Raw genomic sequence first — 27,635 nt, forward strand, 5'->3', positions numbered from 1 at the left:
ACCCACAGGTGAAAGAGATGTACTCTTGCTCTGGAGTGTGTTACTGAATATGTTAAAGCTGTAGTGAAAAGCTTCTTCTAATCATGTAGTTATTAAAAATTAAAAATATATACGATGATTAAAAAAATAATTCTTCAAAGCATAAAAATTTTCTCCTTAATAATTAGTAGATGTGGAAAACATTACCATTGAAATCTACCTGATGACTTTATATCCATGCTCAGATGCCAAGCAGGCTACTTTAAAATTTTTTTTACAAGAACTTTACTGAGAATTTCACACATGTATAAGCAGGCTACTTTAAAATTTTTTTTACAAGAACTTTACTGAGAATTTCACACATGTATATAAGGTGTTTTGATTTAATCCATGCCTACTCCCTTCCCTCCAACATTCACCTCTCTGAAGAGGTAACCCTAAAATTTTTGAAGGATTAGATATAAGCTCCCAAATACTTTTGACATTGTTGTCCTTTGGAACAGATTATGTTGCTAACAGGCCCAAGGACATTTTGACTTTTAGCCAAGAAACTGACTACATTTCTTTGGGATCTTTTTACCTAACTGCCTAGCCAATTCCTACCTCCTATTCCCAAGTTTTTAAAACAATATATTTTTATTGAGTTTTATTTATATTTTATATAATGGATCTTAATCAAATTTAGACCACCTCCCCCACTTGTGCCCCACATACCCCCCACCTGGATTTCTTGCATTCTGTCATGTGTGCTAAGTCCTATCCTGTCAAGCTTTTGTACCCAGATGTCCCTTGGTGCAAGTTCATCCACTGGTCTAGTCAGCCTACCTAGAGTCACTTCCTTATGGATAGCTAAACTCCCTAATCCAGATGAAATCAGTTGCTAATAGCCCTAGTTCTTTGGTTGGGGCCTGTTGCACATTTCCCTCCTTCTATGCTGGGTTTTTGTCTGATTGAGTTGGCAGGTTTTGAACTTCAAGTCACTATTACCATGCTCCAAATTAGTGGTTCTCGTTAAAACTACTTGGGAAGTTTTGTTTTCTGTTTTTTGTTTTTTGTTTTTTTCATTTTGACACCTAGCCTGGCCCCAAACTCACTAGTATCAGAGAATGACCTTGAACCTTTGGTTTATCTGCCTTAACCTCCCAGATTCTGAGACTACAGGTATGTACTACGATGCCAGATTTATGCAGTGCTAGGAATTGAACCCAGTCTACAAGCATGCTAGGTACGCAATCTAACCAACTGAGCTGCATGTCTGGCATCTGAAAAGTTTCTAAGAACTAAATTTTTTAAAAAGTAACAAAGATAGTACAGAGAGTTTCTACAAGCCCTACCACTGAGGCTACCACAGGAAGTTGTTTTCAAAATGTGTCACTCAAACTTGTAAAATGGGCTTCTCTAAGGATAAAATCCAATCATCAGTATTTTTTGAAGCTTCTTCCCACATACATTCAAGATGAAGCCAAGTCTGAGAACCTCTGCTCCAAAACCTTCCCAAAGAGAAAGAAGCCAACCAACAGCATGCCCATTGCTTGGTGGCATGTTCAGAATACAACCGTATAGGCGGCTAGGTATAGTATATATTTATAGTACATATTTGCTGTGTATAGTGCATATTCACATGATGACAAAGTAGTGTTGCAGAGATTTTAAGTCTCATCATTTAGAAGCTGGCTTGTGGTAGCTAAGAAACATCAGAGAATGATTTGTTATTTAAGAGTATAATTGCTAACAGTCTTGAATTAATTACAAAACAAGGCTGCTGCAGCAACATAAAACAAAGATCTGGGAAACCTGTTTCACTTCTCATCCTGGGGACTGCTTGTAGTTATTTAGTTTTGATGAACATTTGTATCAGTGATTTCAGTATGTTTCTGGGGCTATGGTCACACTTTTTGATGTTTGGTTTTGTCTTACCCAAGTAGACAACATACAGTTGATTATAGAGAAATCAACCAGTGCAGAAAGCACATTGGAAAGGAAACCATTTTCAACCCTTCCCAAATGTATATCTCTAACGAATTACTTGCAGTTGGTTGACTTGTTAGTATTTCCATTTGTAATTATGAAATGATTGTCTCTAATTTCTAAGTTATTTCAAACTAGGTTTTAAGATAATAGACAAATCACGCCTAAATAACTTTGAGCACTTGCTTAAACACTATTTTTATAAAGAAACAAATCATATGAGCCATTTAGTGCTTAACATCATTCAATAATTTTAATTTGGTCTGCAGAATCAATATTTGATCCTAAGTTCTCATAATGGGATTTTAAAAAAATTCTGAGGTCATAACATCAGTCTGTACTTACAGATGGTGATGAACTCTCACCTCAATAAACGAAAATCCTTTCAGCAGAGGGCAATTAAATAATTTTTAAACTTTTTTTTTGCTTTCGTCATTCACTTACAGAAGCAGTGTCGTGAAAACATTTTACTTTGGAGATTGAATTGGAGATGAGGTACTTCTACCTAGAGCTAGAAGAGGAGATGAGTGATTGGGTAAACAGAGGCTACGGACAAATGAGTCTTGATGTAGAGCCAATGCATTTCAGAGTTGCCAGGCAAACTAGCAGTTATTCAGTTTTATCCTCAAGGATCTTAGCTTTAAAAAACTGTGGCTTGCCACTGAAGTTCAGTGCCAAGTCCACAAACACCATCTGTGCTCTTCAAGTCTTCCTCTCTCCTCCCTTGCAGAAAATTTCCTTGCTTTAAACTCCAGAGAGCAGCGAGAAACCATCTGAGAAAGATCTTTGAGCTTCTCAGGTAGCCTTGCTATCTACAGACCATGTGGTTTCTCATGTGGCTCAGCTGTGTTAGAAGGTGCCTTTTTATCTCTTCATTCTGCATCCACCTAACACTGGAACTCATACGGTACCAAACCTTTGGAGGTCCTGATTTATCTGCCGTGTACATGCTTTGGGGTTCTTTTCTGTTGGCTCTTCCTCAGCTTATAAACAAATTTAAGACTCTCCTATCTCAGGTAAAAATGTGCATACGTGTATGTGTATGCATACTCACATCTGGACTTTCAGGTAAATGACTAAGGTGACTTTACCCAGATATGATGGACACATGCATGATATATCAGCCCTTTGGCAGCTGAGGCAAGAAAATTACAAGTTCTAGACCAACCTGGGATACATAGTGAGACCTTGCCTCAAAACGACAACTAAAGACCTGACCTTGATACATGTTTTGAGAACGTTTTTCATTCATGGACTATACAAGTTGAAAAAAAATGGTAAACAAACATGTAAAACAATGGTACTAAATGATAAATGCTGGTGAACTATGAAACCATGAACCTGAAACTGCAGGACTGATGGGTCTGAGTCTGGAAGACAGAATCCATCAAGAATTCAGCTCCAGAGCCGAGAAGACAGCTCAGTAGGCAAAAAGCATGCAAAGCATATACAAGGCCCAGAGACTGATTTCTAGTACTGGAAAAAACTAAGCAGGAAATAGACTCCAGAGGTACATCAGTGGTTTTGATGAGTGAGTAGTATTTCATTGTGCGCATGCATCATTATTTTATATAACCAAGCTCCTATTTTTTGTCATTTTTGAGACAGGGTCTCCCTGTAGCCCCATCTGGCTTGGCACTTGCTATGTAGATGAAACTGGCCTCGATCTCACAGAACTCTGCCTGCCTCTACCTCCCAAGTGCTGGGACCAAAAGCATGCACACCACAACCAGCCTCCAAGCTCCTACTTTTGAACAAGAAATTACATACTGAAACCATTTATTGGCTTAGGCTTTTTTCTAATAAACCCATCTAATAATGTTGCATCATATTAATTCATACAATTGGCATGCAACTATAGAGAACAAAAGCACAATTTCAACATATAGTCTAGAAGGGATTGTTTTAAACAAAAGAGTCACGGCTTTGAAATAGGAAATGGTAGCTACCATCACAGAATTAGTAAGATAAAAAAATATCGACTATATTGCTGTGACTGCTATAACAATGCACCACAAAGTTGGTAACTCAGATCAACTACAAAATTCCAAAACCAAGGTGTCAAACTCTCTTGGCATGAATCCCTGCCTTTTCCAGCTTCCTGTGGCTCCAAGTGATCCCTGGCTTACGGCCCCATCACTTCATCTCTGACTCTGTATTCACATGGCCCTTCTGTGTCTCTGCCTTCTCCTTGTTTCTAAGGACATCGGTCATTGTATTTGGGCGTTCATGTGGCTAATATCATCTCAAGATCCTTATCTTCATGTTGTTTGCATCCTTCTCTTGAATAATGCATGTTCACAGACTCTGGACATACAGAAGTAGACCTATCATTTTAATGTCCACCGTTCAGTATACCACAATATTTTTTGTAAGTGTATGGAGAACCCAGGAAGAAAAAAGTAAATCTTTTGATTCAATCATGAATTGGTAGAATGTCAATTAAAAATACTATATGTCATTGTTTTCCTAGATGTAGGTACATATTTGAATAATCTTGTTTAGTTTTTTTCCAGATCAGTCTATAGTTCAAAGTGTGTGCAACCATGATTATCAAGATAAATCAATAGCTCCCTCTTAAACCAGTATTTTTTTTTTCTCTTGAGCGGTCATTCCAGTCAATGTTAGAACGATCTGAACAACAGATTAGGGCTGCTTCTAGCCTGGAGGAACTACTTCGAATCACACATTCTGAGGACTGGAAGCTGTGGAGATGCCGGCTGAAGCTCAAGAGTCTCACCAGCATGGACTCTCGTTCAACATCCCACAGGTCCACTAGGTTTGCCGCAACTTTCTATGACATCGAAACACTAAAAGGTATGTGCGTAAGTATAGCGTTAGATTTTTATTTCTTTATCAGATAGTAACGCATGCACCAATTTCTTCCAGAAGTTTGAATGTATATGTATCGGTACCAGAGGGAGATCAGAAGGCAGTCCTTGACTTCATGGTTCTGGTGTTAATGAAGAAATCTGTTTTGTTTAAAATTTGTATTATATTTATTTATTCACTTATGCATTTGTGGTGATGGCTCATGCTACACTGCACATGTGGAGGTCAGAGGACATCTTATGGGAGTCAGTTCTCTCCTTCCATCATCTGGGTCCCAGGGATTGAACTCAGGTCATCAGGCTTGGCAGCAATTGCCTTTATCCGACTGAGCCATCTTGGCAGTCCAAGAATCCTAATTTTTAAATGTCTACTCTACAAAGAAACACATTGAATATGATTTTGATATTTACAACCAACACAAAAGAACATTTCAAAGTATTGAAGTCAATTTAATTCAGGATGTGAGTGCAAAATATGCAGAAAAAATTTTAATAGGGAAAAAAACAGGTTTATGTTATTATTTTTATTTTCTGTGTGTGAATGTATTGCCTGCATGTAGGTAGGTGTTGTGTAATGCCCACAGAAGTCAGAAGAGGGCATCAGTTCCCCTGGAACTGGAGTTATAGACAGTTGTTAGTTGCCACATGAGTGTTGGGAATCAAATCCGGATTTTCTGCTACAACAGCCAGTGCTCTTAACTGCTGAGCCATCTCTCTAGCCCCAGGGTTACTTTAAAAAAAAGTGCATAATCATCAGCAAGGGTGTGCTTCTGTTATGCATATAGAGACAAAAACCAAGAAATTGGCTATATTTTGTTATTTCTTCAAAATCCTATGGTTTTTCAGTAAAAGTGAAACACAGAAATTGGAAGATGAGGCCTAATAATGGGTACTTGTGTTTCTCAAAAAATAATGAAGAAAATTGTTAACACAAAGTAATCAAGGCTTAGGACTACAAAATAATACACAGCCAGCCCTCTGCATCTGCAGGTACTGCACTCATGGATTCATTCATCCAATCATACAGGTCAAATTTAGGGAAAATTCCATCTATGCTGAGTATATGCAGCCTTCTTTCTCTTGGCATATGATGTACTATAACAACTATTTATATAGCGCACGTGCTTTTCATTGGTTATCAGAAGCCATTCAGAGAAGATTTCAAATGTACAGGAAGGTGTACATAGGTTCTGTGCACATTGTATCCCAATTTATATAAGGGACTTACTTGGTCACCTGCAGAAGTTAGTGTCTCTGAGGTGTTCTGCAACCAATCCTTCACAGTTATCAAGGGACCATTGTCCTTCCAAATTGCTTCCTGAGGGGCCAAGGTCATGTAGTGTCTACTTAGGCCACTTTAATGACATCCAGTTGAGACAGAGATTCTTCACAAGGAGATCATTGTGTGTGTGTGTATACACACACACACACACACACACACACTGTGGTGCAATGAATGAACTATTTGTAAATAAAGTTGTGTGGCCTTGATTAGGCATTTAGATCTTTGATGGTATATCAAAACAACACAGGAGGCTATGGTGACATTATTCACCTTATAGATTTGAATATGACTTCCTAGGATACAAGTATCTCTATTGCTTAATTTTAATTGACTCGTAAGCAAACATTATTTTATTTCTACCCAGGGTTGTCTTTTTTTCTTATTTATTAAAGAATAATGATGTTGCACAGGACTTAGGTTTCGGGAAAGCTGTGCATAGATGAGGGGAATCTCTCAGCAGCACATTGGCCACAAGTATGAAGATTCTTTGTGTTCTTGTGTAGGACTGTGTGTTTAAATGAGTTCAGACAGTGGGAACTATAGTCGGGGCTTTGAAGGTCTAGTTGTTTGTTTGTGTGGCAAATTGACATGCACTTCACATAAACAAGCCCATATGAAGACTAAATATTTTGATCAGATTACCTGTCTAATGGCTTGAGGGGAATGCACAGATGCCCTGGAAACACAATATTACCATAAAACCAAGACTCGGTGATTTGAAAAAGGCAGTGAGGTTGACATTTTCTAAGGAAGAAACCATAAAACATGATGGAATTTGCAATTCACAGTTTTCCTCCTAAGTACGTGGGGGATTATCTAAAGTTATTTACCAAGTTAGAGGCAGAAAATAATCAAGTAAGTGTATCACACCAATTATGTCTTGTTATTAATTCCCTCTCACAGATTTCAGAATAATTCCCTGGGCAGTAGTACAGAACACTGGAGTTATGAAATGTTAGTCTGTGGTAGTGCTCATAACTACATGAGATTTTTTTATTATGACCTCCAACTTTCAAAACAGACTTTTAAAGAGAAAACTCAAGTAGAAAGTAACATTTAAGGAGGATTTTAGATTAGGGATATTTTCACACGCTGGTTGCTATTTTTTCAAAGATTCATGAGTAATAGAAGCAAATTAAATAACATCCCTATTAATAATTAATTTGGCTCTCGTGCATACAGCTTGAAGGCTTTCTATATAAATCATCATTGGGAATTTTTTGAAGGTTTCTCAGAAGATCTGTGTAATATAAAAATGTTTAAAAAATACTGGCTCCTTGGCCAGTCAAACATATTATTTTCTAGTTTTAGTCCTTGAACAAGCAACCTATGAGGAAAACTGGGATTAATGAATGGAAAAGGAAAATGTGTATTGAATAGATTTTTTAGAGGACTAGGGCCAGAACTGAAACAGTGATACACCTATGTACTTGAAACACAGGCTCTCTCTGTGTCTTCTGATGGAAACATGTTTGTGTATATGAAAATCCAGAATAAAAGGGGGGTGGAGATAGCTCAGTGGTTAAGAGCACTGACTGCTCTTGCAGAGGACCAGGGTTCAGTTCCCAACACTTACATGGTGGCTAACAACTGTCCGTAACTCCCATTCCAGGAGATCCGATGCCCTCTTCTGACTTCTGTGGGAATTGTAGGACATGGTGTACTTACATAAATGCAGGCAAAACATTCTTACACAGAAAATAAAAATAAAAGCGAATCCAGAATAATCTAAGGAGAGATCAATACACATTTTTAAAGAAAATGTAGAGAAGTGTTTGTCTATTGCTCCTTATTACCCCCCCCCCAAATTTGGCTTTTGGAACAGCCATTCTGTGTGTTTGTCCATGTGTGTGAGTGTACTTGAGGGTGCACACATATGTTTGGAGCATATAGATGTGTGAGCATATGTGTGTGAAGTCCAGTGAACAACCTGGGGTTTCATTTCTCAGACACCATCCCCCCTCCTAGATAACAGACATTTTAAATATTTGTGTGGAGCTGAAATACAGGTGTGGGTTAGATTGTTTTCTCTCCTTCAAAGTTTCTCTGGAGGATACAAACAAAATATCGGCCTGGGTTAAAAGCATCTCAAGGCTCAACAGGGCAGGATGTGTTTCCAAGTTCATTCAGTAATTGTTTGTACAATTAAGTTCCTCACAGGCTCTTGGGCTGGGACTTACAATTCCTCACTGGCTGTTGGCCAGAAGCCACTTTCAGTTTTATAGCACATAGGTCTATCCATCGTGGCCATGAAGAAACCTGTGAGCCAGAAGAGGAGTAGAGTGATGTGAAAAACTCTTGTGGTAGGCAGCTTCAAAAGTGACCCTCAGGCTATAGAAATGGCTTAGAGGTTAAGAGTATGTAGTGTACTTGCAAAGAACAAGAGTTTAGTTCCCAGCACTCACATCGGGCAGTTCATAACAACCTGTATAACTCTAGCTTCAAGTTTCCAATGCCTTCTTCTGGCCTCTTCAGACACTGCACTCAAGTGCATGCACACACAGCAGTACACACACACATTATCACACACACACATATTAAAAATAAAATAAATCAGCCGGTGTGGTGGCACACGCCCTTAATCCCAGCACTCAGGAGGCAGAAGCAGGCGTATCTCAAGGCCAGCCTGGTCTACATAGTGAGTTCCAGGACAGCTGGGGCTATAGGAAGACCCTGTCTCAAGAAGGCCAAAATAAAATAAAATAAAATATAATATAATAAAATAAATCGGGGCTGGAGAGATGGGTCAGAGGTTAAGAACACTGGTTATTCTTGTAGAAGACCCGGATTTGAATCTCAGCAACCACATGGCAGCTAACAGTTGTCCGTAACTCCAGTTCCAGGGGATCCAAAGGCCTCTTCTGTCCTCCGCGGGCATTGCACGATAAGAGTGCACTCACCTACATGCAGGCAATACACACATACACATAAAATAAGATGAAAAATAATAAATAGAATAAAAAATAAAAATAAAATAAATCTTTAAAAAACGACCCTCTGTGAGAAATGATGGGGAGCAAGGGAGGGAGAAAGGAAGAGGGAGGATGGGGAGAGAAACAGAGACAGAGGGAGGGGGGGAATGGAGAAGGAGGGAAGGCAGGGGAAGAGGGAGGGCAAGAAGGGAAAAAGAGAAATGTTTTTTATTTTTTAATTCATGTTTATTTTTATGTGCATGAGTGTTTTGCCTGCATATATGTAAGTGTACCCGTGTCATTCAATGCCCAGAGAAACCAGGAGAGGGCATTAGATGCCCAGGAACTGGAGTTACAGTTATGGATGGTTGCTAGATGCCACGTGGGTGCTGGGAAACAAACCCAGGTCTTCTGCAAGAGCTGTCAGTGCTTAACCACTGAGCCATCTCTCCATCCCCAAGAGAGAGAATTCTTAAAGCTAGTCACATAAGTGACACCCTGTTTCTTTTACTGTATTCTCTTCATGAGAAGCCGATTACTCAGTTTCACTCTCACACAAAAGGAATGGGAAACGGCACAGGGCATGACAACCAGGAACTGGGGATCACTAAGGATCAGTTTTGAGGCTGATCCTAACAGAAGAAGTTTTCAACACATTCCTAACAGAATAAAGTTAATAGCTGTATCCATAAGAAGTTGAAAGCAAGTCTTTAAGTGCTATTTTTTTTTTTTAAAAATGAATCTTTTGCCCCCAAAACAGCTTTGGAAAGGCTGCTACACAATGTTAGATGTAAAGGCTCAAAAAATATAACTCAAAAAAAGGTTGAGAGTGGGGCCACAGAGATGACTCAGTGACTAAGGCCATATACTGATCTTGCATAGGACCTGTGTTTGATGCCCAGCATTCACATTGGGCAGCTCACAACTGCCTGTATTCCAGCTCCAGGGGATCTGACTCCTCTGGCTTCTGCAGGCACTCACACTCACATTCACAAACCCACATACATACATATAATTAAAAACAGAACAACTCCTTAAAATGAATCACTGCTTTACAAGAAAACACGATTTTCTTTACATGCCCGTGTGTATGTGTACATATATTCTTGAATGTGGAGGCCAGAGGCTAATGTTGGGCATCTTCCTCAGTTGTTCTCCATGTTAGTTTTTGAAACAGGTCTCTCACTGAACCTGATTTGGCTAGACTGGCAGTCAGCCCCAAAGATTCAGCTGTCTCTGTCTTCACAGCACTGATATTACAGGAGTGCACCACCATGGCTAGCTTTTTATGTGGGTGCTGGGGATCTGAACTCAGGTCTTCATCCTTATACAGCCAGTACTTTACCCACTGAACCATCTCCCCAGCCAAGTAATTTTCATTATTTTCACAGAGATGTGTTTATTTTTTCCTGGTTTCCCTCAAATTAGTTATGGCCAGAGGATTGCTCTTTTCATTAAAATGAAAGGGCTATTTCATCATCTTATATAAACACCAGTATTGGATATTTCCAAACGTGAAAACTGATTTGAAAACAGATTGGTTCCACTGGAGTATCCACACATGTGGTTGCCAGGTTGAAGTCTTAGTGCAATTACTTGAGCACCCAAAAGAAACACATTTCTTGATGGTTCTAAAACCTAGTCATATCTAGCTTCAAGCAGAAGAAATGCTATCCAGCTGTAGTCTCTAAATTGCTTGAAAAATAACATTCACATGTTATGTCTTCACATGCTTCCACTGATGTCCTTATTATGCAGCTTTTGCAGATTGACCCAGTGTGATGTACAGAAAGGACATAGTGCCCTCCCCCCACTAGGGGGAAATAGTCAAAATGGAAAGGAACAAAGGAACATGTGTTTCAATTTTCTTTTTTCAAACAATCTTTGGTTAAAGAGCTAACAAAAATACCCATCTAGGGGACTAGAGAGATGGTTCAGTGCTTAAGAGCACTGACTGTTGTTGCAGAAGACCTAGGTTCGATTCCCAGTGCCCACATGGCAGTTAACAACCATCCTTAACTCCAGTTCCAAGGGAATTTGATGCCCTCTTCTGTCCTCAACAGGCATTGTATGACACAGGTGCACTTACTAAATGCAGGCATGAAAACAAAAATACACAAAAGCTAAAAATAATAAATAAAATTTAAAAAAATTTAAAAATACCCATCTAGTAAATAAACAAGTGGGAGAAAACATGAAAATGCTCATGTTTGCACATCAAGGCCATTTTCTCTGCAGGTCTTAATGAGCTTTATTTCTGAAGTTATAGATGAGGAGTGGCAAAGAACCCAATGCAGCCCTAGAGAGACATGCGTGGAAGTCGCCAGTGAGCTGGGGATGACGACCAACACGTTTTTCAAGCCACCTTGTGTGAATGTATTCCGATGTGGAGGCTGCTGCAATGACGAGAGTGTGATTTGTATGAACACAAGTACCTCATACATCTCCAAACAGGTATGAGGATATGAGACAGCGACCACTCACCTTGATGTCAATCACTACGCTAAATACTTTATGTGCATAACTTATTTAATTTCCCCAAACAAGCTAAAAGGATACCTTTTCCTCCTTTACAGACAAAAAAAAATTGAGGCTCAGAGATGTAATAGTAAAATTACATAGCTGGTGCATGGCAGTCTCAGGGTCTGAACTCTCTCATCAGTTACCATCTCTCTAATACCAGGAATCAGAAAACATGGAAGTTACTAGACCAGGGTGTTAAGAGGAGTAAAGAAAGTTCTGTTGTCTTATGTATGTGTTAGGGTCTGTGCTGTTCAATTGGAGTGACTGAGAAGAGTTTAATGAAAGATGTGGACAGGGTCGGAGGAAGAGGGAAAGAAGGATGCAACAGGGCCAGCCAAAGTTGGGGGGTGTTCTCATTCTAAAACTGAGGAGGCTGAAGGAGCATACACATACAGGAACCCAGAGGGAAAGTGACAGAGGGCTGCTCATTCAGCAGCTGCCAACCAGTAGTGTGGCAGGGAATACAGGCAGGCTCTGGGAGAGGCAAGAGAATCAAGGCTCTGTCATGGAGGCCAGTGACCAAAGAGGCAGAGCCTGGCAGGGAAGATAAGAAAGAAGATGGTATCTCTGGGGGTTGTGGGTGAGCAAAAGGAGAATATCCAGCACAAAAGACCCTTGAAAAACTCCTACATCTCAAGAGAAGAAATATTCTTGTCTTCTCTATTTCATAAAATTCCCTTCACCCAGAAGATAAATATTCCTTTCTATAGCTGAAGTAACGACCTTACAGAAACATTATTAAAATGCTATTTATTAAACTACACTCCTTTTGGTTCTCGGTTGCAAATTCCTCACATGTTAGTACAATTCTTTTGTCACATTTGCTTGTATAATATCATATCCTCACAATCATGAGGTAGTAAAATAAAATGACATAGGCACCAAAGGTATCATTGTGAAGGAATTTTCTGGATTCCAATTTGTTTTGTTAATGAGATTAACTATTCTTTAAATTTTCTTTAAAATTTTTATTTTTATTTTATGGTATGAATGTTTTGCCTGCATGTATGTAAGTACACCATGTGCATGCCATGCCCACAGAGGCAGTCAAATCCCATGGAACTGGAGTAACAGGAAGCTTTAAGACCCGGGACATGCGTTCTTGGAACTGAACATGAGCCCTCTGCAAGAGCAGTAAGTGCTCTTAACCACTGAGCCATCTCTTTTGCCACTAAATTATTTTTAATTATGTTCCCCTTACCATCCAAACTATCTGCAAAACTGCAGTTTCACTCTGTCTAAATCTTTTTAGAGAATTTCTGGACTTGCAAAAATCTAACCTCTACCACTGGACAATTAGAAACAATGGCATAAGCCTCAACTGTCAGTAGAACAAAGCTTGCATAATGTAAGAGGGTTTATTATTATTCGCTGGAGGGTGTCTGAAGAACTGTGCAAGAATATGAAGTTAATGTATAGTAAACACTCTGCAAACAACCCTTCCTTATGTCAGTGAAGTTCCATTCCGTGTTGAAAGGTGAGAATAAACACAACCTTAGTGGATTGTTTCCACTTAGATTGTTGAGCACTTTTTCACTTGCTGTAGTCAACAAATGATTGATTTTAAGGAATATACTGAAGTGTAAGCGTACAGCAGTTTTCCTTTCCAAATGGGAGTACATGAACAGTTTAACAGTTCTAACCTCAAAGGCACGAACTACGTGGTAAACCACCTCTTAGAAACAACGTATATAGCACTACATGGAGTGGTGAATATATAGACAGTTCCTTAAAATGAAGTTCAAATTCATAGATACATCATGGAACCACCCTAGAAAGTTATATAGTCTCTTTGTACATTTATTTCTTCATCTGTAGTCTAAAGGTAATAAGAAAGCACCTATACTGTTTGTATAAGTAATAAATTAATAATAAAGTACAACAGGGCATGCATATAAGAGTATAGAAAGAATGTATACATATTTATATTTAGTTGTATTTGTCTGGGTGTGATCGTATATCAGTTACAAATGCTATATGCAAATGCCCAGAAACTTGGTGTTTTCAAACCAGAATGAGTTGTTGGGTATGGTGGCACACGCCTTTAATCTCAGCACTCGGGAGGCCAAGGCAGGAGGATCTCTGTGAATTCAAGGCCAGCCTGGTCTACATAGCAAGTTCCAGGCTAGCTGGGGCTACAGGGAAACCATCTCTTAAAAACAAAAAACAAGCAACATCAAACCATAATGAGTTATTCTTACTCATGCATGTAAAGTTCGAAATGCTCTAAGTGGCAGTGTGAGTCCAAGCCTGCTTCCCGTGTCTCTAATTCCATGGGTCAGCATGACTGATAGATTATATCCTTCTCATAGCATATCATAAACCAGACATAATAAGTCTTATAAAGCTTACGCAGTCCCAGTTTGTACTTGGTGTAATGTCAGCTGATAACTTATTGGTCAAAATAATGTCATGACCAAGTCTAATGTCAAGAGGTAGGACATTATCTGCTGTCAATAGAAATAGTATGAGAAGAGAAAATTAAGTAGTTTGCATAATTAATCCACCAAAATCTCAACCGCCCTCCATAGATTTAATCTCATTTATTCTTACAGTTTACGCTCAAATTTAAAACAACAGCAGGGACTAATGGTAGCATTTACATGGACCCTAGTGACACCAACAAGAACAGATTTGAAAAACATTTAGATACTTCACAAAACTGGATAAGCACCTGGTCTCCTGACTCTCAGCTCATATCATAACTAACTCCATTCCTAATGGATAACTTCACTAAAGTCATGACCATTAATGACAAAGGCAAAAATGAAGACTGGAAATTTAAAACTATGCATATGATAAAATATACATTATGGTTCTCTTTCTCTGCTATAGCTTTTTGAGATATCAGTGCCTTTGACATCAGTACCCGAATTAGTGCCTGTTAAAGTTGCCAACCATACAGGTTGTAAGTGCTTGCCAACAGCTCCCCGACATCCATACTCAATAATCAGAAGATCCATCCAAAACCCAGAAGAAGATCGGTAAGGGTTTCTTGGACTTGATAATGTCTGTTCTTGCCGTTGGCAAAGCTCTGTGTAGATGCCTTTATTCCGTTATTAATGATAGTCATTCTCAAAAGTCAGCTATTGCATGTTTTCTCTCTTATGTGGAATCTTCAAAAAAAAAGAAAGAAAGGAAAAAAAGAAATGAAAGTAGAAGGCAGACTTTCAGGGAAAAGGAAGACGAGGGGACAGAGGGGGTAAGAAGGCGGGAGAATGTGAAGGAAGTTCATTTTATGCTTGCATGGAGATGTCACAGAGAAACCCATTCTGTTGTCTACTATACAATAATAAAAATGTTAAGAAACAAACAGAAAAATTACAAGTAAAATTATAGAATCATTACCTCTTTATTAAAGCTCATTCTTTAGCTTCAAACTCAGATTTATTTATAGTATTTGACAAACATATTTTAATAGGTGTTAGATATATATTGCAGTAGAATGTCAAACCTTGGTAGTATACATACTTATAGACACCTTTGTTTTTCTTTCTTTCTCTCTCTTTCTTTCTTTTTCTCTTTCTCTTTCTTTCGTTTTCTCTCTCTCTCTTTCTTTCTTTCTTTCTTTCTTTCTTGTTCTTAATGAGTACTTAGATGCATTACTAAACTGGCCCAATCTCACGTTTAGTATATGTTCCCTCATTCCAGAACAAGCAATAATAAAACTCAGTTCAGACTTTGTATGCTTACTCCGGAAATGAGAAACAAAGAGAAAAGATTCTTGGAGTTCTTGGGAACTGGCATAACTATCAGTATATGAGCTTGGCAACTTTCCAAACTTTCTCCTTAAGACCACCAAATGGAAAGTTCTTAAAGTAAAACAAGTCAAAATTCATTTTACTTTTAAATTATATTGAGGCTAATTTTGTGATTCTGTCTAAGACGAGTTCTTACAGTTGTGATGTGTTTGAAACCCAAAGGCAATGCTCATTGACTTGGGGACAAAAGGATTCAATAAGGGGAAATAAATAAAGATCAAAGTACAAACATTGAATGAAAGGTAAGAACACTAAGTAAATCCAATGGTTTGCAGAAGTAAAGCAAAAACGATATTGTGTGAATGGCATCAGTGTGTGATGATATGTTACTTAACACTAAGCCAAGAAGATATGTCTACTTCTCTCAAGCAGAATAGAAAACATGTAGAAAAAGAACTTTGAGTCTAAGATGGCCTTCTACCTTGGTCAGTGTTATGTCTGTCATAAAGAAAATAATCTTAGGAGCTATGTTAGAACAATATTTAACTTTGGCAAATAAACTGTTGGCAGATAGATAGAATTTGCATAGATTCAACCAGTATCGTGTGTGTGTGTGTGTGTGTGTGTGTGTGTGCGCGCGCGCGTGCGTGTGTGTGTGTGTGTGGTGAATGTAGAGGGTAAGTGAGGACACTGGGTATCTATCACTCTTCACCTCACTGAACTGGAAATTCCTCATAATGGCTATACTGCCTGTCTCCGACTATCCCCTCCCATGCAATGCTGAGGATGCAGGCTCTCAAAGACATGTTCCAGCTTTTTTTTTAAACTTTTTAAAAAAGTTTAGTTATTATTTTTATTTTATGTGTATGCGTGTATTGCCTGCATGTAGGTAAGTGCACCCATGTCGTGCAATGTCCATGGAGGACAGAAGAAGCTGTTGGATCCCCTGGGACTGGAGTTATGGACCATTGTTAGAGAGTTACGTACAGTTGTTAGCTGCCATGTGGGTGCTGGGATTCGAACCCAGGTCTTCTGCAAGAACAACCTGTGTTCTTAACTGCTGAGCCATATCTCCAGACCCACTTTTTTAAAAGTAAATAATTTATTGAGAATTTCATACATGCATATAAGGTGTTTTCATCAAATTCATGCCCACTCCCTCCCCTCCAACTCTTCCCATATCTCCCCATCACTTTTTTTCTCATAACTTCATGTACTTTTCTTCTTCTTTGATTTATTTTTTATGGGGCTTTTGGCTTCTCTAACATTGCCCCTTCTGAAGAGGTAACCCTAAAATATTTTAAGGATTAGAGAAAAGCTCCCAAATATTTTCAACATTTTTGGCCTTAGGAACAGAGTAGGTTGCTAAGAGGCCCAAGGACATTGTGAGTTTTAGCCAAGAAACTGGCTATTTTTCTTTGGTGTCTTTTTACCCTAACTGCCTAGCCAATTCCTACCTCCTATTCTTATCACATCCTCTGAAGAGGTTACCCAAATTGCTGATAGGGAATCGAGATGCAGACCACTCTGCCTTTTTCATGCTGAACAGGGGCACAGGGTGAGGCAATTGCAATACCCCTTCAGTGGGTCTATCTAAGACTCCAAAATTGCATAACTCTTAACTGTAAATTAGCATTTCAAGTTCTAGACAGGGAACTAGAAAAAAGTCAGAACAGGGCAATTTTCAAATGTTCATATGAGAATCCTGTGTAATTTCTTGACAAGGGCTTCCAAAAGCATCCCTCTGTTGGATTCCTCTTCATTTTTCTTTTGTCTTCCAAACCTGGGACATGTCCAGCTTTTTATGTGGGATCTCAGTATTCAGACTCGGGTCTTCATGCTTCCAGTTCAGGCACTCTTTCAATCTCCCCAGCTCCTAACCACAGCATTTTAAAATTTTTATTCAGTTTTATTTTTTGTATATGACTGTCTTCCTGCATGTCTGTAAGTGCATCCATGTCATGCAATGCCCGCCAAAGCCAGTAAAGGACATTAGAACCCCTGGAATTGGAGTTATACACAGTTGTTAGCTGTCCATGTGGGTGCTGGGAACTGAACCTGGATCCCCTGCAAGAGCAGCCAGTGCTCTTACCTGCTGAGGCATCTCTCCAGCCCTGCAGTTACCATCTTTTGAAGAAGATAAACAATTTTCCTAAGTTCCAGTTTGGTTTTTAAAGGTTTCCCAATAGAACATTTATAACTACAGAATTGCCATCTCATAAGATATGGCACATATGTATGAATTAAACTCTTTGTTTTTGTTACTTATTTTAAAAAGATTTATTTTTATTCATGTTTGTGCATGCGCGTGCGTGCGTGCGTGTGTGTGTGTGTGTGTGTGTGTGTGTGTACATGAGTGCAGTGCCCATGGAGCCCAGAAGAGGGCATTGGAACCCCTGGAGCAGGAGTTACAGGTGGTTGTGAGCCACCTGGGGTGGATGCTGGAACTACAAGAGCAGTACATACTCTTAACCACTGAGCCATCTCTCCAACTCCCAAATGAAGCTCTTACAAACTGTAATTATGCACACATTAATTGTAATTTCTTGTGGTGAGAATATTTGAGTGTGCTCTTTTAGCAATTTTGAAATTATATAATACATTATTATTAACTATCATCACCGTGCTGTGTGACACAGTAGAGCTCAACAATTAGTTATCCTGGATACTTATTAGAAAGAAAATATAAAAGAATAATCATTCTCCGCTCAGAAACTAATTTAATATTACAATAGTAGGATTACTCCATAAAGCTTTAAATCTGGTTCATTGCTTTCTTTTCCTAGCTGTTCCCATCCCAAGAAACTCTGTCCTATCGACATGCTATGGGATAACACCAAATGTAAATGTGTTTTACAGGAGGAACATCCACTCGTTGGAACAGAAGGTAATGACAGCACTAGTGAAATAATAGTAGCAATAAAAAAAGACCAATAGCAGTTAACATGACTGAGTACTTAGCATGACCAGGCAGTGTTACAGTCTTCACAACAATCCTATGATTACCTCTTTTCACAAATACAAAATGATCACAGCAAGATGCCTAGTAATTTCCTCAAGATCACACAGACAACAGTGGCAGAAGCATTTGCATTCCATAATCTTCTCTGTTGTGATTATATAGTAAGTCCACCAATGAATCACTCTGTTGATAATCTCAAAAGAAAAGTCCAAAGTAGGGGCTGGAGAGATGGCTCAGCGGTTAAGAACACTGGCTGTTTGAATCTCAGGTTTCAATCACCCAGTGATTCAAATCACCGGGTTTGAATCCCAGCACCCACATGGAAGCTAACAACTGTCCATAACTGCAGTTCCAGGGGATCCAACAGCCTCTTCTGTCCTCCGCTTACCTACATGCAGGCAATACATGCATACACATAAGATAAAAATAATAAAATATTTCTTAAAAGTCCAATGTAGTTAGAGCATTCCAATACAACTTTTCACAAGTGGATGTTAAGCTTTAAATTAAACTACTTCAGAATAAAACAGTCAGCTATATTTTAACAATTCATTTGTATAAAAATCTCATGGAGACATAAAGTAATTTTGGATATGGTTTCTTTGAATTTCACCATTTGAAAATGGAAATAATTTGACAAAAAGAAAGAAGGAATGAAGGGCTGGAGGGTGGGAGGGAGGGACGGAAGGACGGAGGGACGGAGGAAGGGAGGAAGAAGCAGAAGCAGCTTAAGGAAAAGGTGGCTTCTCTTGGCTTATGTTTTGATGGGGTAGAGTCTATCATGGTGAGGATGGCCTGCCAGTAGGACCTTGAGGTGGATGAATACATTGTATCTACCACTGGGAAACAGAGATGAATGTTGCTGTCCACCAGTCTTTCTTGTTCCTTTTCACCCTTTTATTCAGTTTGGGTTCTCATTTAGAATGGGCCTTTCCTCCTCAGTGAAAGCTCTCTGGTAGTGTCCTCACAGGCACATTCTGAGATGCACCTCCTAGTTGGTTCTAAAATTCAGCCAACAATGGAGATTAGCCATATCATGGGGAAAGGAAAGAAAGCAAGGAACTTTTTAGGAAGCTGTAACAATGGTGGAAGTGAGAAAGGCAGGGTCACAGGGTCACAATCACTTCTAATTTTCAAAACGTGTAATAGCCTCATGGGCCCAAGTTTCTATCCATTTCTCCAGAATTCCCATTAAATTGAGAAAGGTTCCATTTTGTATGTTGAAGTACTTAATGCTTAATGCTTCACTCCCTTTCTCAGAAGTGCCACAAATTCAAGGATTTGTTTTGATTTTTTTCATCCATTTGTTGCTTAAACACACACACACACACACACACACACACAATGGTACAAGACTGAAGAGAGAAGGAATTGGTAACCCAATGTCAACTTCCCTAGGGATGGGAATCAATACATAATACTTTAGGGTATCACCCGCAGTTACTTGCCGTTCCTAGTTCTCCTACATTCAGTCTCTCTTCCTTTTAACATGCCTGTAAGGGCGTAAATACTGCTTTTGCCACATAATGGACAGGGACAGGAATTGTTTCCCTAAACCAAGAATGGAGCTGGGGCTGCATGAAGTGTCTCGTGGATCTCTTCTGCCACCAAGTGGTCAATGCGATTCTTTTAAGAGCCTGAACTGTTTTGCAATAATTGGTCTCTTTCCCTAAAGAGACATCTGCCTCACTGGTTTATGGTGCACACAGCTCTTTTTTTTTTTCCTCTTCATGAAATTTAGAATGAAGTCAGATATCTAGTCCATATAATTTCTAAGTACGCGTCAATTAAAGAGCAACCAAACCCGTGAGACTGAATCATGTGAGACTGTCATTTGGGGTGGGATGGGGGAACAGAGAGGAAGGAGGGGGTTGGGAGGGAAGGAGGGAGGGAGAAGTCTGGGAAGTGTGTAGACTCAGGGTCATGGAATGTCTTTTCTACTTTTATAACCTGGTGTGAAAATTAGTTTTTATTGGGTAAAGGAAAATTTTAAGACATTTAAAACAGGTGTGGTCCTGTGATCAGATTCGCATTTAATAATCATGTGGAGAATAGATTGAAGAGATAAAAGTTGTAGCAGTGACATGAGTGACAGCCATCTACATAAGAAACACAAGGTTCTGACTCAATTGTGACTGTGACAGTGTGATGGAAAAGAGAGGACAAGAACAAGGATCAGAGTGGACATAGTGACCTAATAATATAGAGGACGATGGTGCCCTTCCCTAAATGATACACACTGGAAGAGAAGCCGCTTTGAGGAAGAAATATTGAGTTTCCTCCCAAACTGTCAAAAATACCAAAACAAAAGAGTCAAGTTTTTCCAAAGTTTCTGTCTCTTCCATTTATTGTTGTTGGCTTTTTTTTTCTTTTTTAAAGACAGTCTTATGTATTCCAATCTAGCCTCAAACTCAATATACAGCTAAGCAGTAGAGGACGACAGGAATTTCTGATCCTCCTGCTTCTACTTCTGGAGTGAGGGCTGGGATTACAGTCATGTACCACCACATGCGGTTTCTGCGGTGCTGGAGATTGAATCCAAGACTTTTCGTACATGCTAGACAAGCACTCTACCAATGAATTACACCCTGGCCCCTGTCTCTTTCAATTTTTTACAATAAACTTGAATTTGCTGGTTAGGACTGGAGTGGAATAGCAGCTATCTCACTGTTTTGCATACCTTTTGGAAATTTCTGTCTAAGAGTGTCAGGCTTCTCAGAGCCTCCCTTTAGTTCATTGCTACCTTTGTACCATTCATAGCAGTAATATGAGGTGAGGAAATATGTCACTGTCGCCACCCTCAGCCCGGACGTTATGAGGTGTATTTCTGCAACATCACGTCTTCTGTTTTTGTCTCCTTTAATCTTCTAAAACACGGTAGAGAACTAGACTTATTCTATATCTTGTTCCTAGTGGTTGGTTGCAAAAATTCATGTTTTCATTAAGTCAACATTCTAAAAATCACATGGAAATACTCAGTTTATGGTATTTTCCCCACATTTTTATTGAGTTTTTGTGCATTTCATATAATAGATCTTAATCAAATTTAGACTTAACATATGACAGTTTACGGTATTTTGATCACAAACCTAAGACTACTCATGAGTTTTATGTTTGTGCTGAGAAATCACAGGTGGATCTCCTTCACCCTGTTCAAAAATTAAAGGCAAAAAATCTATAGGAAAGGAGACAGAGTGGATCCAGGTTCTACTAGGATAATGTGACACTTGCCATCAATTTGGATAATAACATCCAGACTCCAGCAAGGAAAACAACACTTTCCTGTTTCTGTTTAGACTACCCGCATCTCCAAGAACCAGCTCTCTGTGGACCGCAGATGAAGTTTGATGAAGATCGTTGTGAGTGTGTGTGTAAAACACCCTGTCCCAGAGAGTTCATTCAGCACCCAGAAAACTGCAGCTGCTTTGAATGCAAAGAAAGTTTGGAGAGCTGCTGCCAGAAGCACAAGGTTTTCCACCCTGACACCTGCAGGTCAATGACTTTTTTGCTTTTGCCCTAACTTGGTTTATTGACTTTTGATGGACAAATTGATTGGGTGGCATTCCTTCTTAAGCTAAATTTTTCTCACTGCCCAAGGCCCTTTCTCATAGAAATACAGAGATTTGGCAATATGGAACAAGTGAATATGTAGAATGATGATTAAATTGTTTTGTTTTTGTTTTTAAATAGGTCCCATTCTATAGCCCATGCTAGCTTTGAACTTATGACTCTTCTTCCTCAGCACCTCAAGCGCTTGGATTATAGACATGGACCACCACCCTTGCTATTATGAGTTTATAGTTCCTAAGCAAAAATTAAATCAATGAGATTTAAACAATTTGCTTGGGTTAAGGAAGGTTCAACTCAGCAATCTCCCCCTCTCTCGTTCTCTCTTTCTGTATATGCCCATATTTGTGTGTTTGTTTTATCTTTAATGAATAGGGTTGCACTAGATTTGTTTAAGCAAGAAATGTAATGATGAGTAGAACCCTCAGAGGCCATTGATTTGGCTTTATTCACTTTCACAGCTACACAAACTAATCATTGATATATTTTTCATTTGTAAGATTAATTAAATTTGTCCTTTGACAATTTCATGCATGTATGCAATTCATCCTAATTACTCTTACCCTCACCCTCTCTGTCAAGCCTCCTTCCTCCCTACAAATTCTTTTCCCACATCCACATCTTTTTGTTTCGTTTTATGACTCACTGTGTGATTCTGTGTGATGGCGATTTGGAACTATCCATTGGAGCTTAGTGGGCTCAGCAGTGGACACACAACTGAAGAAAATGACTCCTCCTCTTCCGGAATCTATCAGTAGTCAATAGTTCATCAGGGAGGGACAGGGCCCTATGAGCCCCTCTCAGATGCCTGATTGGGTACTGACAGGTTCTGACCTGTGCAGGTCCAATGTAGGTCATCAAAGCTATAGTGAGTTCAAGATTACAATGGCTGCATCATGCCCAGATGGAATTTCACGTGCTTTCTCCCCTATCTTCTGGTTCTTACATTTTTCCACCACCCTCTTCCACTGCGTTCCCTCAACTTTAGAGTAGGTGGTATGAATGCCTTATTTAGAGCTGAGCACTCAAGTGGTGGAGTGCCCATTTAGAATTTTATATTGACATCATAAATACATGTCTGGAAAATTTCTTTCAAAACCATAATCAAATCTAATCAGAACAGAGTGATTTATTTTAAGTCAGTCCTTGCTTCTAAATTCTCATCTTTGCTTTCTTTTGTGACAGCTGTGAGGACAGATGTCCTTTTCACACCAGAACATGTGCAAGTAGAAAACCAGCCTGTGCAAAGCATTGCCGCTTTCCAAAGGATAAAAGGGCTGCCCAGGGGCTCCACAGCCAAGAGACTCCTTGATTGAACTTGCTTCCAAGTTCTCCATCCTTGTCATTTTGAACAGCGTGCTGCTTTGCCAAGTTGCCGTCACTGCTCCCCCACCCCCAACCAGGTATTAGAAAAATAGATTTTACCTTGTGCCACAATGAACCCAGACTTACATTCAACAGTAACTGAGTATCCCCAGTTCACTGGCAAATGACTTCCAGCTGCAGGTGCCCCTGCATACAAAGGCATGGGGAAGCAGGGATCTATGGAGCCCACTTTTTTTGAGGAATGAGATGATTTTGTCTGTCATGTAATGACAGATGCCATGTGATTGATTACTGAGAATGCACGAGGAAAACTGCATAGTCTCCAAGTATCTGGCTAAGTGCAACTCTTATGAATTACTCTGGTTCTTTCTCACACAGAATCTCATTTGTATGATCAGCATAGCCTTTGTAATTCCTGTTCAGCTTATATTTTTCAAGTCTATTGAACCACTGCCTGATGTTTCATATTTAAATGTATTTAAGGGAAATAAACATCATTATTCACGCCATAAAATTTGGTGTTATTAATATGCCATTACTCTACATTTCATAAGAATGGAGAACATTTTAAAGACAAAAGTGAATCTAGAAATGGGAGCTTCAGAGAAACACATAAATAGTGCAATACCAGACCTCAGTTTTGAGGAACAAGGGAGAACTCCCTGAAAATTTATGCTTCTTAAAGTATGCCCCAAGGAGTACCTGAGAGTCACCCACTGCTGTGTGGTTAAGTTGAACAGGACTCCTCATCCCTTGACAGAGAGGTGCCTACAAATGCTCTTGACATCTTTATTTTATTTTATTTTTAATTTATGTGTATGAGTGTTGTGCCTGCATGTATGTACATGCATTCATGTCGTGAAGAGCACACAGAGGTCAGAAGAGCATGTCAGATCCCCTGAAAGTGGAGCTACAGACGGTTGTTAGCCACCATGTGGGTGCTGGGATTCGAATCTGGGTCCTCTGCAAGAGCAGCCAGGGCTCTTAACGGCTGAGCCAACTCTCCAGCCCCTGCTCTTGACATCTTTGAAGGTCTGTTCTTCTTCTGACATCCTCTGCCTCCATTTTCCTGCATGTGTTCACCTCTCAGTGTCATTGACATCTCAACTCTCCTGGCAACACGATTCTCTCTGTTCCACAACTGCCCAGGAAGAAAGCACAAAGCTTTTTCCTTTGTTCTTTCTCCCTAAAGTACCCCTAAATATAATGTTTTGGTGGCATAGAATTTACTGAAATTCTAGCACATCAGAGAGAGTTTAATAATAGCACTAGCAGAATTAAGTTGGCTACCTAACAACTAAAAAACTGATATCCCTTAGTATCTCACACAGATTAGAAATAGGGAGACAAACACACACACAGTCTGTAATAGCACCGATCATACAGTTGTGTAAATACTTGTGTTCATGTTTTTCTCTCCACTATCCCATGAAACTTTTAGGATTGGAAAATGTCCTAATCAAAAGTATGTGACCCAAATTTCTCAGGCCAGACCACCCTGGAGCAGGAAAATCACAGAGAGAAAGACAATGATAAACAAACAAAACCCCGTGGTGGTATTGTTGGATTCTGGCTTAAATCCCAGCCCTTCCTCTGTTAAGTTTGCTAAGCAATTCCTGAGCTCTCTCTTTGTTCATTAAAGCTCTCTGAGGCCTGTAACTTTGAGTCCTCCAGTACTTCCTGGTTTTAATTGTAGTCCCTGATTTTGTACCTAGCCATGGGACTGTTCCTCAAGCAGTTCCACACAGTATCTTTGCAAAAGAGAGCGTTTTCAGGAGGTGACAGACAAGTGTGAAGGTGTGAGACCAAAATCTAAAATCTGCCTTCCGGGGTAGAGATTTCAAGGATATTTATGGGATAAAGAAGTAGGTTGAAAGGTGATTGGAAGTAACATATTCAGTGCTCTTTGAACGTGTAATCAATCTTCATGGCTCTTCATGGAACACTTGTTCACAAAATGCCGATATGAACAAGATCCAAAAGTAGAGTTTTCAGCCCTCTTACATCAAAGGTCATACATTCTTCTGCTGCTTAGGCCCAAGACACTACCTGGTAGTTTCAACAAAAACAGCCTTTAAGTCTCTGAAACGTGACCTATGCAACTGTTTTTCACATGACTCACAAATCAGAGGTGTCACCTATAGCAGAGGCACTGGGGGAATGATAAAAGAATGCTCAGCTGTATGACCTCCCAAAGTAGTGATTTTTATACACTCAACTGAAAACAAGTAACTAAAAGCAAGTCAGGCTAGATGGTTTATGGAGGTTTTTCTTGGATTTCAAGAGCAGTTCCACTCATTATTCTTCCTCTTCACATTTCCTGCTACTGTTCTACTTTGCTTTCCCGTTGCTGTGATAGACCCATTACCAAAGAGCAATTTGGGGAGGAAAGGGTTTATTATAGCTTACATGTTACAGTCTGCCATCTAGGGAAGCCAAGGCAGAGCCTCCCAGGAACTGAAGCAGACATCATGGAGGAATGCTGCTTACTGGCTTGCTTTCCCTGGCTTGCTCAGTCAGCCTCCTTACATAGCCCAGGCCCACCTGCCCAGGGATGGCCCCACAGTGAACTAGAGCCCCCTCTGCATCAATTGCCAATTAAGAAATAACTCACAGACATGGCCACGGGCCACATCTAATGGGGAAAGCTGCTCAACTACAGTTCCCTCTTCCCAGGCATCTCTGGTTTGTGTCAAATTGAGAAAACTAACCAGTGCAACTGACCCCTTTTCAACTTGACAAACACATCACGACGTAACCATAATCTTTCCTTTCTTGTTTTATTCCCAGGATCCTATGTTAATATAATAATATAAAATGCAGTGCAACCTTAAAAGTCCTACACGTTTTAAGACATCCAAATTACCTTTGAAAATCCAAAGTCTCTTAACTGTGGGCTCCCGTTAAATACTTTCTTATTTCAAGAAGAAAGCACTGGGCACATTTAAGCAAAACCAAACCCCAGCACTGTACCTCAGTATTAGACATCTGTGATTTACTCACAATCTTCTGGGTTCCAAAATGCTTGGGCACTTCCAGTTATCTGGCTCTGCCGCATGCAATACACACAGCTTATTTCTTAGACTTAGGCCAGCTCCATTCCACACTTTCCACTGTCTTTGGTGGTCATGGCATGGTGCTGGCATCTCCAATATTCTGAGGTCTTCACTGCAACTGAAGCTGTGCTTCACCAGTGGCCTCTCCCAGCCTCTCATGGTGCCAAGCCTCACCATTTTGTCATGACCCTTTCAGTTCTGGGGCTTTCACGCCACAAAAACCAGGACCATACGGGAGACTCTTTATACATTATTTGGCAAGTTCTGCTGCCAGATTGATGTGCAGCCTTGCCTGCTCCCCATGACCCTGACTCCTGTACCACGGCTTCTGTGCACTGGTCCTGAGGAAATACTTGCCATATTGCACCTCAGTGATGTTGTCTCTTATTAACCACAGCTGGTTTTTCAGTCCCAGCTAGCCAGCATACATTGTCCCAGGAAAGCACAGAAGGTTTCACTTCCATAGATTCTGTAATTCAAAACATCACACAAATGGCCCAGATAGATTCCTTGAGGGACTCCCAAACTTGCCTTTGAAACTAACAAACCAGGCCTCCACTGTCTGTATTTCTCTAAACATCCTCATCTTTCAACCTCCCACAACAGCATATAAAGCTCTGAACATGCAATGGCTTTTCCGGCCCCAAATTCCAAAAACTTCCACAATCCTTCCCCAAAACAAAATGGTCAGGTCCAGCTCTCTGGTACCAATTTCTGTTCCAGTTTGTTTTCTTCTTGTTCTGATAAAAACGCTCTGATCAAAACAACATGGGGAAGAAAGGGTTTATTTCAGCTTATAAGTCTCAGGTCACAATCCATTACTGAGGGAAGTCAGGCATGAACCCAAGGCAGGACCCTAGAGGTAGGTCCCTGGAGGCAGGGACCTGGAGGCAGGAACTGAAGCGGAGATGATAGAGGAATGCTGGTTATTTGCTTTTCTTCCCCTGGCTTGCTCCATTACCATCCACATACAGCCCAGGCCCACCTGTCCAGAGATGGCACTGCCCACAGTGGACTGGGCCCTGCTGCATCAATTATCAATTAAGAATATGAGTCATAGAAGTGGCTGTGGGTCAGTCCAATAAAGGAAACTCCTCAACTGAGGTTCTATTTTCCCATGTAACTCTAGTTTGTGTCAAGTTAACAAAAAAAGAACCAGCACAGGAAGTGACCCAGTCACTCCTCTCCTGACACTGTTCTCTTGCCCTCCCTTTTATGACCTTGGTGCTGATGGCTTCCCCTTTCTAATTTGTTTATTTTTTATTTATCATTTTTATGTATATAGTTGTATTGCCTGCATCTGTGTAAGTGCACCCGTGCCATGCAATGCCTGCAGAGGTCAGAAAAGGGTGTCAGATCCCATGGAATTGGAATTACAGATGGTTGTTAGGTGCCATGTGGGTTCTGGGAACCAAAGCTGAGTCCTCTCCAATAACAGCCAGCGCTGTTAACCACTGAACCATCTCTCCAGTTCTTAATTTTGCTACTTTAAAAATCAAGTTTCTGAAAGGATTCACACATAACT

General features: G+C 39.8%; 1 protein-coding gene across 2 annotated transcripts in view; it reads left to right on the forward strand.

Moving 5' to 3' along the window:
• Positions 1–23,556, forward strand: part of Vegfd (vascular endothelial growth factor D) — a 43,691-nt gene extending 20,135 nt beyond the window's left edge. Inside the window, exons 2-7 of one of the 2 annotated variants that reach the window (XM_008840880.3) lie at positions 4,554–4,764; positions 11,239–11,429; positions 14,334–14,482; positions 17,986–18,086; positions 21,458–21,653; positions 22,914–23,556. In XM_008840880.3, the coding sequence (XP_008839102.1) occupies positions 4,554–4,764; positions 11,239–11,429; positions 14,334–14,482; positions 17,986–18,086; positions 21,458–21,653; positions 22,914–23,040 (975 nt within the window). In that variant the 3' untranslated portion in view covers positions 23,041–23,556. The remainder of the gene's footprint in view (positions 1–4,553; positions 4,765–11,238; positions 11,430–14,333; positions 14,483–17,985; positions 18,087–21,457; positions 21,654–22,913) is intronic. The other variant, XM_017800073.2, reaches the window with a different exon arrangement.
• The last annotated feature ends 4,079 nt before the right edge of the window (positions 23,557–27,635 follow it).

The sequence above is a fragment of the Nannospalax galili genome, unplaced genomic scaffold, assembly GCF_000622305.1.
Source record: "Nannospalax galili isolate Female #2095 unplaced genomic scaffold, S.galili_v1.0 scaffold521, whole genome shotgun sequence".
NCBI classification, from domain to species: Eukaryota; Metazoa; Chordata; class Mammalia; order Rodentia; family Spalacidae; genus Nannospalax; species Nannospalax galili.